This window comes from Oncorhynchus masou, chromosome 29, assembly GCF_036934945.1.
Source record: "Oncorhynchus masou masou isolate Uvic2021 chromosome 29, UVic_Omas_1.1, whole genome shotgun sequence".
In the NCBI taxonomy this organism is placed as follows: Eukaryota; Metazoa; Chordata; class Actinopteri; order Salmoniformes; family Salmonidae; genus Oncorhynchus; species Oncorhynchus masou.
Window position 1 is genome coordinate 61,237,897 of NC_088240.1, and position 16,688 is coordinate 61,254,584.

Sequence of the window (16,688 nt, forward strand, 5' to 3'; positions counted from 1 at the left end):
TCCAATTCAATCAGTGTGGATGAAGGGGAGGAAACAGGTTAAAGAATGATTTTCAAGCCTCGAGACAACTGAGACATGCATTGTGTATGTGTGCGTGTCATTCAGAGTGTGAATGAGCAAGACAAAAGATTTAAGTGCCTTTGAACGGGGTATGGTAATGGGTGGCAGGCGTACCTGAGTGTGTCAAGAACTGCAACACTGCTGAGTTTTTAACGCTCAACAGTTTCCCATATTTGTCCACCACCCAAAGGACATCCAGACAACTTTACACAACTGTGGGAAGCATTGGAGTCAACATGGGCCAGAATCCCTATGGAACGCTTTCAACACCTTGTAGAGTCCATGCCCTGACGAATTGAGGCTGTTCTGAGGGCAAAAGGAAAGTGTTCCTAATGTTTTTTACACCCAGTGTATGCTGAAAAACAACAGCAGCTTAAAAATACTGCATAAATAAGTTAATAAATAAGATAGTAATGTAAAAAAAGTCTAACTCTATATTTATAAGGCATAGATGACAAGATAGGTTTTGGATAAGTACTTGGTTTGAATTAACTGATACCTCTTTTTATTTTAAAGATATCCACAAAATGCTGAGTGTAAAGAGACAAGTTAGTGCCTAACAGCACCATATATTAAGTACATCGTTTTCACGTCCGCAAGTATTTCCCTGACAACGGTCATAAATCTAAAGCTGAAATTCAAAGTAAAATAAGCAGTGATTAACATTTCCCTGCCACAGTCACTGGGATTGTCCCCACACAATAATTTCAACAGGACAAGCTTTTAAATGCCAAACTTTATTGTGAGGAATAATATAGGATTTTTTTTTTACGGTCAAGAAAGGAATGCATTTCCTTTGTATTTTAAATGATCTTGTCTTTGGGTTTTAGAAAAATTCTATATAAAGCATATGTATGGTGTAGCTAAATTATGTTCAAGTAAATATTTTACTACCAGTTGTTTTGTGATGTAGGATATGAAAAAGCTTGGTGTTTAAACACTACAGTAGAGACCATGTGAAAAACAAGATTTAGATAAGAATTATATTAAGTTGGATTCAATTCATTTTACACACTAAATATTGTCTTTTATTGCTGTTGAATAATTTATGAAATTAAGTAATTAACAACCTCATTAATATTCAATTCGCCTATGGACATGAAAGAAACATAATTACATCCATCTAATAATTATGGTTGTGTATAAATTGCAGTCCCTCTTAATCAGTTCTTAAATATGGATGATATGACAAATCAGGTTTGAAAAATCACAATAAGTGTTTTCTCATTAAAACGTATCCAACTTGCCACGAATGAGAAAACAACTGTCAATATACTTTATATTTCTTGCCCGATATTTATGTTCATGTATTCATTTGACATGTGTTGGATTACTGCTTGTTGTATTTAACAAACATACATGCGTGAGCCTGCTTGTGCTTAATGCTTCATATTCCAAGGTTTAAACCAGATTACATATGTGTATATTTATGCATCCTGATTTAAAGTTTTTATTCTGTATTATCAAAAACTCGATATCTTTCAGAAAAACTCTTTCTGACTAAAGCACTACATTAAAACTCAGCTAAGTAAGAGGCAGATGATCAAGTGAAAAGAAAGAGCTCATGGTGATAGCCGGGCCTCCGTTACACATTTGATTTTTTCATCTAATGTTAAGAACAAACGCATAATTATTCTTCAGTCAAATACATTTGACTTAAAATATTCCGTTAGTATGGTCAGTTATACCCAAACACTAAATTGCCACATCAATTTGTATGCAAGACAAAACAGACACCCAAAAAAACTGAAAAAGGATTTGACAAAAGCTTTTTTTTGTACACTTCTTCTACGGATTAGACTTTGGGAACCCATCAGATCTACAGTCAGACCAAGGTCTTCATTTAATTTTTCTGTCCGTTAATCCCCAACGGAGGAAACGGGATTGCACCAGCCAATACATACAACACCAATAACTACACAATAAATACACACAGACTGATAGCACTATACTATAATTTCATTGTGTTTTTTTGTTGTTGTTACACATCATCCTCTGCCTATAACCACATTGTTCGGACGTATTGGGCCTCTCTGACTGACAGGGACAGGTTGGATGAGTAGCAGCAGGTCTCTATCTAATGTCTACAGCGCTGTGCCATCCTGGCCTTGCTCTATCTGCCCTGTCACGGCTAAAGCCCCATTAAACACGCTCCAAATTGGTGCCATTTTGCCGGCTTAATCTGTAACATCACTGACCCGGGGCTCCTAGTCACAGCAGAAAATCTGTGGATTACCCATCACCCCACCACCAGCCCCACCTGTGGGGGGTTTTGACTCATATCACGGCGGCTCAAGCAACACACCACACAACGGGGCAACAAGAGTAGAATTCACTGAGACACTCTCGCCACAGGGTACTAATGCTGTGAACAGAATGGTCAGAGAGTGAAACCATGTGTATTAACACCTCAAGAAGAGCTGAATAAACATCTAGCTTTCATACACTGCTATTAGCCTTCATTTGAAAGATGAACAGTAGAAGGTTCAAGCTCACCTAAGGAGTTTGTGGACACGGTGCTGCTCCCTTCGAAAGGCACGGTAGGAATGGGGAGAGCGATAGCGCCCAAGTTACAGCCTGCCCCCTCTCTATCTGCTAAAGTCATTTTCTCTCAAAGTGTAATTAATTTCCTTGCTCAGGCAGGCCTGCATACATGTGGCACAGCCGGCTGCAGTAGCGTCGTCTCTGAAGCTCTGGTGTGTGTAGTACTGACCATGATGCCGAAGCAATAAGCATGAGCCGTACATCAGGTGAACACATGCAGCTATTGGAATATCTTGATTGATCGAAAAAAGGTTGGATTGTTTTATTTTGCTAATTGAATAGTCTAATGCCATTTGGTCTGTTAATTTGTCATTTGTAAATTCTTGAGCCACTTATAATTTCTGATTCTTGCGGTGAGATTTGAATTTATTGATCTAATTTGGAATATGATGGTATAATGTTTTGTGTGTAGGCAAATCATTATTTCTAAAAACAAATTGCACACAAAATTTCAAAAGTTGTACAGCAATTTGTTGACATTATCAAAATTAGACTTAAATCTGATTGTAGGCTTATTTGTGTTTTATCACCCCTTCCTGCTACTAAATTTAAATAATCAATGATTGGATTCAGCTTTCATCCTATGCAATTTAATCTGTTAGATACAACAAACTATTATAGAGCTAAAAACAAGTTATGTATATATCTGATTATGACAAACTTAATACTTTTTATACTTCTGTCTCAATGAAATAGGACATAAGATAAGAGAAATACCTTTTCATGCTTTATAAACTCCTACTGGTCATATTATACTCTATAGTATATAGTAGTATCATCATCGCCTCTGTAAAGATAATATAGGATCTTTATATTTAGCTATTATTGAAAAGCTAATGTTTATATACATATACATACAGTACCAGTCAAAAGTTTGGACACACCTACTCATTCAAGGGTTTTTCTTTATTTAATTACTATTTTCAACATTGTAGAGCAATAGTGAAGACATCAAAACTAGGAAATAACACATAACACCAAAAAAGTGTTAAACAAATCAAAATATATTTTATATTTGAGATTCTTCCAAGTAGTCACCCTTTGCCTTGATGACAGCTTTGCATTCTCTCAACCAGCTTCATGAGATAGTTACCTGGAATAGTTTTCCAACAGTCTTGAAAGAGTTCGCACATATGCTGAGCACTTGTTGGCTGCTTTTACTCTGCGGTCCAACTCATCCCAAACCATCTCAATTGGGTTGAGGTCAGGTGATTGTGGAGGCCAGGTCATCTGATGCAGCACTCCATCACTCTCCTTCTTGGTCAAATAGCTCATACACAGCATGGAGGTGTGTTTTGGGTCATTGTCCTGTTGAAAAACAAATGAGACTCCCACTAAGTGCAAACCAGATGGGATGGCGTATTGCTGCAGAATGCTGTGGTAGCCATGCTGGTTAAGTGTGCCTTGAATTCTAAATAAATCACTCACAGTGTCACCAGAAAAGCACCCCCACACCTCCTCCTCCTTGCTTCACAGTGCGAAACACACATGCGGAGATCATCCGTTCAACTACTCATCAGACCAAAGGACAGATTTCCACCGGTCTAATGTCCATTGCTCGTGTTTCTTCACACAAGCAAGTCTCTTCTTATTATTGGTGTCCTTTAGTAGTGGTTTCTTTGGAGCAATTAGACCATGAAGGCTTGAATCACGCAGTCTCCACTGAACAGTTGATGTTGAGATGTGTCTGTTACTTGAACTCTGTGAAGCATTTATTTGGACTGCAATTTCTAAGGCTGGTAACTCTAATGAACTTATCCTTTGCCTCAGAGGTAACTCTGAGTCTTCCTTTCCTGTGGCAGTCCTCATGAGAGCCAGTTTCATCATAGCGCTTGATGGTTTTTGAGACTGCACTTGAAAAAAGTTATTGAAATGTTCTTTGATTGACTGACCTTCATGTCTTAAAGTAATGATGGACTGTCGTTTCTCTTTACTTATTTGAGCTGTTCTTTTACCAAATAGGGCTATACAACTGATTGGCTCAAAAATGTACTTTCTACAAGGCACACCTGTTAATTGAGAGTTGAGAAAATGCCAAGAGTGTGCAAAGCTATCATCAAGGCAAAGGTTGAAGCTACTTTGAAGAACCTCAAATATAAAGTATATTTTGATTTGTTTAACAGTTTTTTGCTTACAACTTGATTCCATGTATTATTTCATAGTTTTTTTTCTCAAATCTCAAATATATTTGGATTTGTTTAACAGTTTTTTGGTTTATACTTTATTCCATATGTGTTATTTCATAGTTTTCTTCTCTCAAATATAAAATATATTTGGATTTGTTTAACACTTTTTTGGTAACTACATGATTCCATATGTGTTATTTCATAGTTTTGATGTCTTCACTATTATTCTACAAAGAAGAAAATAGTAAAAATAAAGAAAAAACGTTGGATGAGTAGGTGTGTATATATATATATTTATATATATATATTATGTGGTAAAACGTTTTTTTGAAGTATACCAACTACGCATACAGAGGTATACTAGTATGAGATGGCTTTGCAAAGGAAACAAAGCAACACGTGCTTTAACATAACTAACCTCACAACGATATCAACAAAGGTAAGACAATACATATTGAACTATCCCTGGACACCCACCCCCTATCTCATGTCTGTTTACATCTTTAGATCCCATCTCTTATGGTGAGTATGAAATGGTACAACCCTATCACACAACACCATCATCATCTTAAACATTATGGATTATTTTTCTAAGAAGAAAAGGTGCCACCAGGAGACAGACAGTGAAAGTCGAAAAAATAAATGTCCTTCTTTCCTGAGCCACCAGCCATTTTAATAGAGCTGATTTATTGTGCCGTGCTTTTTGGAGGGCGATCATATGCATGTGGTCAGTAGTACGCAGTCTGTGACCCAGCCTCCCTCTCACGTTACAGCCTATTTATAACGTTCCCTCTGCCGGCTCCCCTCTTACTGCAGTTCTTTGGAACCATCTTCCCCTCCACTCCACAGGTCTCCAGTCTCCTCTCTCTCCTGTCATCTGAGAATCTCTCCGGCAGCTTATCTAGGGTTCACTGTTTATCCTGCGCAGCCTGGCCACTGTCCGCATGCCCAGGATTATTACTGGAGCCTCCTTTCAACACACACACGGACATACACACAACTTTTTTTTATCGAACTCTTATCAAGGAGACGAATTTGGGGTGAGCTAAGGAAAGAGCACAAGTTGTGGATTTTGGATATTCTGTGTTTTGTTTGACCCTTTTTAAAAAAATATATATACATATTTAACTTATTTGGCTTACTTTTTTGTTACCTTTCATTTTTTGTCCCCTTCCTTTTCTTTCTGGAGAGCTGTGTGTTTGCATGCGATGGATCACACACTCTTTGGCTGCCTCCGCAGCCCCCATGCCACTGTGCAGGCCCTGCACCCTGCCTTCACCCAGTCTCCACTGACTCTCCACGGACGCACGGACCACGTCTCCTACCCTGACCTGGCCTCTTCCACCGCCACCTCCTCTCCTTCGGCCTGCATCATCTCCGGCTATCCCGGTGACGAGGGCCTGTTCGGCGGGCATCACCACCATCACCGTGGGCATCACCCGGCACAGCAACAGCAGCATCACCCGCCTCAGCACCAGGCTGGCTGGCACATTCCACAGATGCCCTCTCCTGGCAATGCGAGCTCCCGCCACAACCTCTGCCACCCCCACCCCCACCCCCACTCTCACTCGGCCCAGGACAGTGCCCTCGCACCCCCAGACCTAGGCACCCCTGGCAGGAACAGTCTCTGTGCCAGCACCCCCAACCTGGGCAGCAGCACCCCCACAGGGGCCAATTGTGTGCCTGCAGACTTTGGAAGACAGACACTATCACCTGCTGAGGCAGAGAAGAGAAATAGCAAGAGGAAAAGTGACAGCTCAGGTAAGAGCAGAGGAAAGATCAACTTTTGGGTCAACATTTATTTTTATTTGTCTTTTTTCTTCCTTATTTTGTGAGCCGCATGTAAAAATGGGTTGAGTATAATGTTGCACAACTTAAATGGGAAACTAAAGCTACATATCTTTATCTTATTCATAAGTTGTCATACATTTGAAATACTAAACAGGATATAATACACTTGCAGAGCATTTATTCAAGACGGGTATAACTTAACTGTACCTTAATGGTGTGGTTTCAAGAACGCCATAATCACTCAGACTTCTAAGGCTTTCCGTGGAGATGGATTGAGGGAAGTTTATGTTTCACTGACAGAAAATGTGGTATTATTTTGTCTGAAGAGAGGTTTGTAGATGTTGGCTGACATGAACAGGGGCAATTACAGTATGTTGACTAAAGGGGAGAGCAAAGGCCAGACGATAACTCTGTGTTGGGCATTAGACTTCTGGCATGTTTTGGGCTAAATCCCATCGGTTTCATTTCGACACATTTTTAGGGGGCAGAAAATGAGGCTCACTGTAAAATATTAATGTCATGGATTGTAAAAGACTACACCAGTGCTTCGAATGACAATAAACACCCGAGAAGATTTAGGCTTTTCTTGCTGTGGAGTGCGCTTAGTTCCAGGATTATTGTTGATGCAGTAATTTTTATAAATTGCACTGACTAAAAGAAACTGGGAAGTTGAATCTATAAATATATTCAATTGAACAATTTGAGTTACAGTGGCATTATGTATACAATTTGATATACAGTTTAATAGATTTGTTGGAATGTTAATAGTCTTTAAATAAAAAAAATGTATTTAAAAAACATAACTTTCAAACGTCCAGAAAAACATACTCTCTATTTCCTACCAGTTTGTTCAATGGTCCTAAAAAATGTATGAACTATACAACCAACCTTACACATTTTTACTGCTAATGTTTTCGTGCTTCGCTACTAAACATTTAAAATGAAGATCACTTTGTCAGTCACTATTGAGCAGTTATTAATATACAACGTAAAAAAAAAAGAAGTTTTTCCAGCATTTACAACAACACGTGAAATTATGGTCTAATTGCATTGATAAGGTTTGGAATAATGAGTTACTTACCTCAAGTAGATACTGTACAGGCGTGACTTTCATAATCATTGAGATTTTCTATGTTTGTGAAAAGGACCATGGACTTTATACCCAGCAAGTGTAGAAATATCGACAAAATATAAACAATACAAATATGGTAATTTATTACATTAAGTTAACTGGAACATACATTTCTACATTATTACATAGCCTACGTAGCAGTGTCTTTATAACTCTGAATATACCAATATCTCTTTAATATATCAACTTTTTACTATTCAACCTTTCTAATCAATATTAGGCACTTTGTAAGTGTTGAAGTGTTTTTTTGAAGGGAAGATTTTGTTGTCAACGTATTAGTAGGGACGGATCGGTTTCCCATGGAAAGTGTGTCTGCCGTTATACCGGGTCACTGGAATGTCCTCCTGCAGCACTGGGCCTGGACGGAACCTCTGTCTGTTTCAACACCCTCAGTGTGGGTCACCTGGCTGTGGTTCTGTACACACCACTTGAATACTTGATTGATATTTCCCTATGTTTTTAGTGCCCTGTTTTGCTTGACTCACACAGGATACTATTTGCCACTTTAGTCATGGATCCCTTCTGACACATGACTCATTCAAACAGACGATGAAATATTTTCACAAAATCACAGGGACTTAAACTACTAAAGTGTGCAATTAAATATGTATTCTTTCTGTTTGAAATGAATGGACAGCATGGAGACAGACGGCATATAAAATAGGTTTCTTTATCATTTTTCAGAGGCTTATAACAATCCTATTTTTAAAAATAGTAGTTACCAAAATAAGGACTCATGGTATTTGGATGTAGAGGAATATCAAAAAGATGCATAGAAATGATTAACACACCTGACTATGCAAATTGTTGTACAAGGTAGCAGCACCACGCTGAAATTGCCAGAGAAACGACAGAATGTTACTAAACTAAGAGAGCGCAACTTCGAAGGCAGTCACTACTATTTATAATACTGCTCTTGTTTTGACCATACTAACCTCTCATATATTCACACATTTAGAACTCCATCCTCTATTTCCCGTTCTCCTTGGTCAAATCATTTGGAAACTAACACTTGGCCCCCAAGCTCCATTTCAATTCCCTAGTTCCAATGGTTATTGCAGCCTCATTACGTGGGCCTTACATTCTCTTCACGCTAACACCAATCATGCTGATTATTGAGCGTAGTTAGCTTATCCAATCAGCTGTCCAAATAGCACCGTGTTGCCAATTCGATGAGATAGCCCTGATTGGGTTTCACCATCTGGATTGAAACCTGAGTAAAATCAGCCTGTGAAACTTTACATTAGATACGAAAACAATAATAAAACACTTGAAACCAGATTTCCATGCAAAACATTCTCCTGGTCAAGAAATACAAATCATTTAGTGTAATTTTTTCCCTAAAGGTGGACTGCAGGGTATACACTGTCACGTGATGAGTGGTCCGGCTGGTATTTGGGTGTCTGGTTTCCGTGAAACCTGCTAATTTTAAGGGTCCCACCTGGAGGGAATATGGCCGTGCCGTTTGGTGTAACCTGGGCTGGCCTCTTGGGGTATACTGGAGCTCTGAGGGAGCTAGGGGTTAACCTGGCAGATTTGAACGTTTGGGAACACTTTAGCCCGCAGGTATAGTGCTTTATACATTATGTTATGCACATCGACATAATGTCTTACAATAAGGCTTATAATGTTCCATATCACTATGACTCAACGTTTTTACTGACTCAAAAAATGGCTGTTTTTTTGTTGTCAGGATTATTATATAACTATACGACATTGGTAGAGGGTCATCATACATGCTCATGTCAAGTCTCCCACTGTGTATTATAGGTGAATTATAATGCAGTATACATGTAGGCTTTAAGTAAAGTGTAACCAAAACATATTTGGAAAGTACTAATAGATTTTAAACATGAAGTAATAGTCATTGCTTGAATCCTGTTTTGTTATTGTGGAGTGTATTTTTGAGTGCTGCTGTGGCAAGTGATGCTCAGGGACTAACTCGGGCATGGCTTTGCCATTTTCGTTATTGACGCTGAGGTTATTTTTGGTAGATCTAGCATTACAATATTCTATGTCACAGTGAAATTGTGTTTTCCCTAGATAAGAATCCTCAACAAAATCTACAAAATGATTGGCCAATGAACTGAAAATGTCACACCGAAAGGAGTGAAAAGTACAACCATTTCATTTTGAAGTCTCTCTGTCAGAAACGTCGGCATGGACACCAACATTATTTTTGAAAGGGTTCCCTGATCTGGCTTCAGACCATTTGGGAGCCCTAAAACTACCCAGTGTCTGGGCTCTGTATTTTCCTCCCATTATTCCCTTTTGTGTGGAGAGATGAAAGTTCCAGCAAGGACCTAATTGCTGTGGTGTAGAGTGGCTGTGTCGTAAAACCTTGGGACTCTTTTTAAACCGGCTTTGCGCTGGTCTCCAGCAGCTGGCCATGTTATTCTTTATTCTTACACAATGGCTGTGTTTACCAGAGAGTAAATACATCTAAGAGGTATGTTTGAATGAGGCCTGCTCTCTGGCACACCGACAGTTGGTCAACCCTGGTGAAATTACAGACATGTTGAGACATTTTCTATTCACCATACAATGATGCACAGAATTTCAGCTATTTTACCACACTGTAAGGAAGGTCTTATACTTTATGTTGGAATAACTAGATGATATATTTGCAGTGTATTCCTGTCATGGATGCCAGTTGCGCACTATGACATATCACCATGTGCATGGAATTGTCCTTTCCTTTTCCCCACAATATCAATGATGAACGGCTTTTTGCAAACAAAAGTTGCATAATTTTCCATTCTTCTATATTTTCTACGACACGAAAAGAAGAGTAAGAAGAGTAAGAGAAAGAAAGCTTTTTTCTGTGAGAAAATATTTTGAAAGAGACACTCTTCTCTGAGTGTCTCCAGTGATGTGGCGAAGTGGGGTGCCTGGTCTGGTCCGGGCCTGTAAACTCCCAGCCTATTTACAGTTTGGATTTGGGACCGCCTGTTGGGATTAACGCGACTGCAGAACAGAACCGCAGATGAATTAGCATGCAATCGCTATTGCCTTGAAGTGCAATGTGCAACTGAAGCATATCCAAAAGGCCTAACCACAAAGTCTGGTCACAATAGGAAAGTTTGAACAAAACATGTTCCTTCTGAGAAACAGTGAAAAATAAAAATTGAACAATATCTTCTCCTGAGGTTGAAACAAAATGGCAATGACAAGTAGATTTTTAATCCACATTGGTTGTACAAATAAATCCTTTAAGTCTCAATAAAACAATTTCCTCCCATCACTCCAGTTAATCAACAGGTGGTAGACTTGCATATCTTTGCAAAAAAGGGACCTGCATTGCTTCATGTTCATCTGGGGAATCGTAACAGTTTGTCCTTATGTGTATGAGATCATAATCATAGGTCAAAACCAGACTGACATACGTGCGTGCTACTCTCCCTGTAGTCCATCTCATAGTCTAGCCATTCTCAGTAAGTTAAAAAGTTTGACAATATTGTTCAAAATTAAACAAAACCAAATCTAAATGAGAGATTGGAAAAATACGCTTATAAAATTGAGGTAAATAAACTGAGGAAATACAGTTTCACAAATCCTGCAGAGCTGTTTCGTTCCATATTAAAACTACAAGGGTAGCAGCCGATTCCATTAACAGTAAGACAAATGAACTCCACATTGTAAAGAGTAGGAGCCAGCCCACTGTGTGTGTGTGAGAGCACAGCTGCCAGAAACAGGCACATGTGTAGACGCTTCTGGGTCCTCCCAGCCACTTACAGTGTGCATAAACAATGCCGCAACGATAAAAGGTGATTGGCAGCTCTCATTGTTTCCCATACCTGACTCCTTCCCTCCTCTGCCTGTATTTGTGTCTCTGGCTCGCACCTGCCATATAGTACTCTTTTTATCATTATTTTCTTTGAGTATAAATCTCCCTGACTGGAAAGAAAAAATGAGTGCCGTGTTTGATTTCAGAGTCCCAAGACGGGAATTACAAGTCAGATGTGAGCAGCAAACCCAGGAAGGAGCGGACGGCGTTCACCAAAGAGCAAATCCGTGAGCTGGAGGCCGAGTTCGCCCATCACAACTATCTGACGAGACTGAGGCGCTACGAGATAGCAGTCAACCTCGATCTCACAGAGAGACAAGTATGTAATGTCACCACTCTAACCTCATTCTCACACTTATTCTTTTGGGTTCAAACATATTGACCCCATAAAGCATTAATGCCGGGTGGTGGGAAAAGTCTGCCTCAGTCAGACAATACAGAGGTTTTCAGAGATACAATGTTTTCGTAACTTTAGAACTTCTGGTTTGCGTGCTGTTGTGCTCCAGTTGTGACTGTGAAGAGGGACTATCATATTCCAGATATTTGGGTCTATTCTTTCAGTCAGCCTACAGTCAAGTAATGGAGACAGGCACAAAAGCAGGAGGTGCTGTCGAGCAAGTCACTTCCTGTTTCCCCCAGCTAGGACAAATTAGTCTCAGAGCGCAGGCAGAAGGGCCGCTGTAAACACAGTCACGTGAAATAAATAATGGAAGACAAATTGCGGGGAAGGAAACATCGTACAGTGTTCTGTGACACCTATTTGGGGTGTCAGAGAGAAGCGATGTGTCACATGTGGCATACATCTGGCTGTAGGTAGTTTGTTATATACAGTGGGGATTAAATGGATAGAACAGACTGATTTCTGACAGTATATGTTTCTTACGTAACATCGGAGACTCAAAACCTTCAACCTTAAGTTTTTGATTTTCGACAAAGTGCTTCAATGTAACACTTCTAAAAGTAATTTCAAATGCCCCAATATACAAATAAACTAAGATAAAAAACATTAATGTAACATTAAATAATGGCCACGTGTTACATTACATCACCCTTACCACAGTGAATACCATTGGGTTATTCCATGAAGTATTTATGTAATTACCCCATAACAGCCTAGTAATTATGTACAGTTTTGGAGCACTTATATTGCGCTTAGAACATCCAATATTTTTCTTATGTCAATTTCAAATTCATAACCATCTCTTAGAGAACATGAACCGACCTGCTATACCAGAGAGTCAACATGAATCCTAAAGCATAACATGACTCGGACAGACCTGTGTCTTACCTTCAGTAACATGGAAACTCATATCTTGTAACAAAACAAAACCACCCATACAAACCAGTCATAATAATAACATTAAAAGTAATTGAGTCATTAGCCCACTGATGATAGCATTAGGTGAAATGACATGAACTGTACAGTACTGTACAGCCTTGCCTTACTGCACTATCAATAACAGGAGTGAAAAGTGCAAGCTTGCAGATGTATTTTAAGGATGATCCACTTACAGTAATGACAGTAGGAAATCTGGGTGGCCGGGGTTGGAACTCTACCCGTCAACCTGATAGGGATTTTATAACTATGAAACTCAATTTTGGTCGCTGAACTAAAAATACCTTGATAGCTGATATATCACAAACATGTACAGTACCAGTCAAACGTTTGGAAACACCTACTCATTCAAGGGTTTTTCTTTATGTTTACTATTTTCTACATTGTAAAATAATAGTGAAAATATCAAAACTATGAAATAACACATGTGCAATCATGTAGTAACCAAAAAAGTGTTAAACAAATCTAAACATATTTTATATTTGTCAAAGTAGCCACCCTTTGCCTTGATGACAGCTTTGCACACTCTTGGCATTCTCTCAACCAGCTTCACCTGGAATTATTTTCAAACAGTCTTGAAGGAGTTCCCACATATGCTGAGAAATGTGTTGGCTAATTTTCCTTCACTCTGCAGTCCATCTCATCAGTATTATTCTACAAATTTGAAAATAGTAAAAATAAAGAAAAACCCTTGAATGAGTAGGTGTGTCCAAACTTTTGATATACTTGATTTGATATAATATACTGGTACTGTATATTAGGTAACATAGCAACAAAATACCAACAAAATGCATGCATCCCTATTGAGCTATAGGCTGTATTCAGGTGGCAAAGGCGTTGAAGGCGTGCTTGTGCAGATGTGCCACAGCTCACACATACCCTTCTGACGTGCAATCATATGGGCCGAAAAAATATCCATCACCACCACTGATGGGATCGTCAGCATGGCATGTATCGCTGAAGGTTTAAGACAAACATTGTGTGTAAAATCAAGTGACTTCCTGCCCATGTGACCCAGCTAGGCCCCACAACATGACACCCCTCCAAATAAACCATCCGAACTAGAGATTATGATTTTTCAACGCCGATACCGATACCGATTATTGGAGGACCAAAAAAGCCAAAACCGATTAATCGGACGATTTAAAAAAAACGTTATTTATTTGTAATAATGACAATTACAATACTGAATGAACACTTATTTTAACTTAATATAATACATCAATAGAATCAATTTAGCCTCAAGTAAATAATGAAACATGTTCAATTTGGTTTAAATAATGCAAAAACAAAGTGTTGGAGAAGAAAGTAAAAGTGCAATATGTGCTATGTAAGAAAGCTAATGTTTCAGTTCCTTGCTCAGAACATATGAAAGCTGGTGGTTCCTTTTAACATGAGTTTTCAATAATCCCAGGTAAGAAGTTTTAGGTTGTAGTTATTATGGGAATTATAGGACTATTTCCCTCTATACCATTTGTATTTCATATACCTTTGTCTATTGGATGTTCTTATAGGTACTTTAGTATTGCCAGTGTAACAGTATAGCTTCCGTCCCTCACCTTGCTCCTCCCTGGGCTCGAACCAGCAACACAACGACAACAGCCACCATCGAAGCAGCGTTACCCATGCAGAGCAAGGGGAACAACTACTAGAAGGCTCAGAGCGAGTGACGTTTGAAATGCTATTAGCGCGCGCTAACTAGCTAGCCATTTCACTTTGGTTACACCAGCCTCATCTCGGGAGTTGATAGGCTTGAAGTCATAAACAGCGCAATGCTTGATGCACAACAAAGAGCTGCTGGCAAAACACCCGAAAGTGCTGTTTGAATTCATGTTTACGTGCCTGCTTCTGGCTACCACCTCTCAGTCAGATACTTAGATACTTGTACGCTTGTATGCTCAGTCAGATTATATGCAACGCAGGACACGCTAGTTAATATCTAGTAATATCATCAACCATATGTAGTTAACTAGTGATTATGATTGATTGTTTTTCATAAGATAAGTTTAATGCTAGCTAGCAACTTACCTTGGCTTACTGCATTCGCGTAACAGGCAGTCTCCTTGTGGGGTGCAACAAGAGAGAGCCAGGTCGTTTTTGCGTTGGACTAGTTATCTGTAAGGTTGCACGATTGGATCCCCCGAGCTGACAAGGTGAAAATCTGTGGTTCTGCCCTGAACGAAGCAGTTAACCCACCATTCCTAGGCCGTCATGGAAAACAAGAATGTGTTCTTAACTGACTTGCCTAGTTAAATAAAGATATAAAATAAAATATATAAAAATAAAAAATTGGCAAATCGGCGCCCAAAAATACAGATTTCCGATTGTTATGAAATCTTGAAATTGGCGATTAATCGGTCAACATTAATCCAAACGCAAGGAGAGAAAGAGAGACTCATCCAGAACCCAGTTTGTGTTGACTGTCACGTCTACTCGGACCCGATCCTCTACGTAAACCCTTTTAAGCAACAGCCTAATCATAATTTTGGGAGACGTAAACACTGGAGGCGTTGTCGAGTCAGGGAAAAAAAGGAAGCTGCGTCTTGATGCCAAGGAATGTGACAGTACATTAGCACATAATCCCTGCTGGAGTATAGAAATAGCTGCCAAACCTTTACAGCAGCGCCTGTATCAAGTGTCAGGCTTACCATTTGATCAATATCCAGATCTTTTAATAGTCTTTTAATAGGACACTACTCAGTATTCGTAACAGTCTCCAGCTATGCAAAATGTACCCCCCCCCCACTCCCACCCCACCGCCATTTTGCTGTTCTTTTTAGAATAACTCAGCTTGTCTTTTGTGGTTGTTCCACAGGTAAAGGTGTGGTTCCAGAACAGGAGGATGAAGTGGAAACGAGTAAAAGGAGGTCAACAGGGGACTGTAGCGAGGGAAAAAGAACTGGTGAACGTGAAAAAGGGGACATTGCTGCCGTCCGAATTCTCCAGCATAGCGGCTCTTCATCACTCCACAGACTCCCTGGCCAATGAGGACAGTCACGAAAGCGACCAGAGTTCTGAGCATGCTCACTTATGATGCACAGCAGCAGGCCACTCCTCCGCAAAGTGGGTTCAGCCTCACATCTCAGGAACGTCCTTAAAAGGACATGTTATCTGGTCATCATTAGCAAAGTTTAACGATGTTAAATAAATGTGTACAAATGTACAAAGAAATGACGTGTGTTACTTGATCTAAGAAGATACATGTTAGGACGTTGGTTAAACCAAACTAAGATCACCAATACGTTTCAAGAACTGCAAACCCAACACAGGAATATGAGATATTGCAAAAGGTCAATTTAATTTTACTAGGCAAGTCAGTTAAGAACAAATTCTTATTTTCAATGACGGCCTAGGAACAGTGGGTTAACTGCCTGTTCAGGGGCAGAACGACAGATTTGTACCTTGTCAGTTCGGGGATTTGAACTTTCAACCTTTCGGTTACTAGTCCAACGCTCTAACCACTAGTCTACCCTGCCACCCCAATGCACATTAAGCATAGGTTACGAACGTGCCTGCACTCAACATTGCTCTTGGAAGCAGAACATTTTCTTTGAATATTAGGATAGAATCAGAATTGGTCGAATTGTTATGAACATTCCATGTTGTGTATCTTACATTGAAAAAGGGGCATGTTCATGCTTTTGATTTGCACTGTTGAACACTTGCCTCAATTGGTTTCTACTGTTTGTCATAAAAATTGCGATGTAATCAAATTATTATCAAGTGTGCAGGAGAATCAAATTTGCTCAGCTAATATACAGTATACTCTGAACTTAATTATCTGTCATTTTCTTACCTTCGCTCTAGCAATACTTTCTAATACACACTATACCACTCACACAGTAATAAACATTTCTGATGTTTCTTAGTGATCATTTTCTTCTGCCTGACTGGTATTTGTAAACAAAACTG

At 39.3% G+C, this 16,688-nt stretch overlaps 1 protein-coding gene across 1 annotated transcript; it reads left to right on the forward strand.

Annotated features, from left to right (window-relative positions):
- The first annotated feature begins 5,551 nt into the window (after nucleotides 1-5,551).
- LOC135521252 (homeobox protein MOX-2-like) lies at nucleotides 5,552-16,639 on the forward strand. The gene is made up of 4 exons (XM_064947176.1): nucleotides 5,552-5,770; nucleotides 5,920-6,491; nucleotides 11,587-11,759; nucleotides 15,592-16,639. Exons 2-4 carry the CDS (start codon nucleotides 5,939-5,941, stop codon nucleotides 15,808-15,810), a joined length of 945 nt encoding a protein of 314 aa, XP_064803248.1. The 5' UTR covers nucleotides 5,552-5,770; nucleotides 5,920-5,938; the 3' UTR covers nucleotides 15,811-16,639.
- Nucleotides 16,640-16,688: the final 49 nt, after the last annotated feature.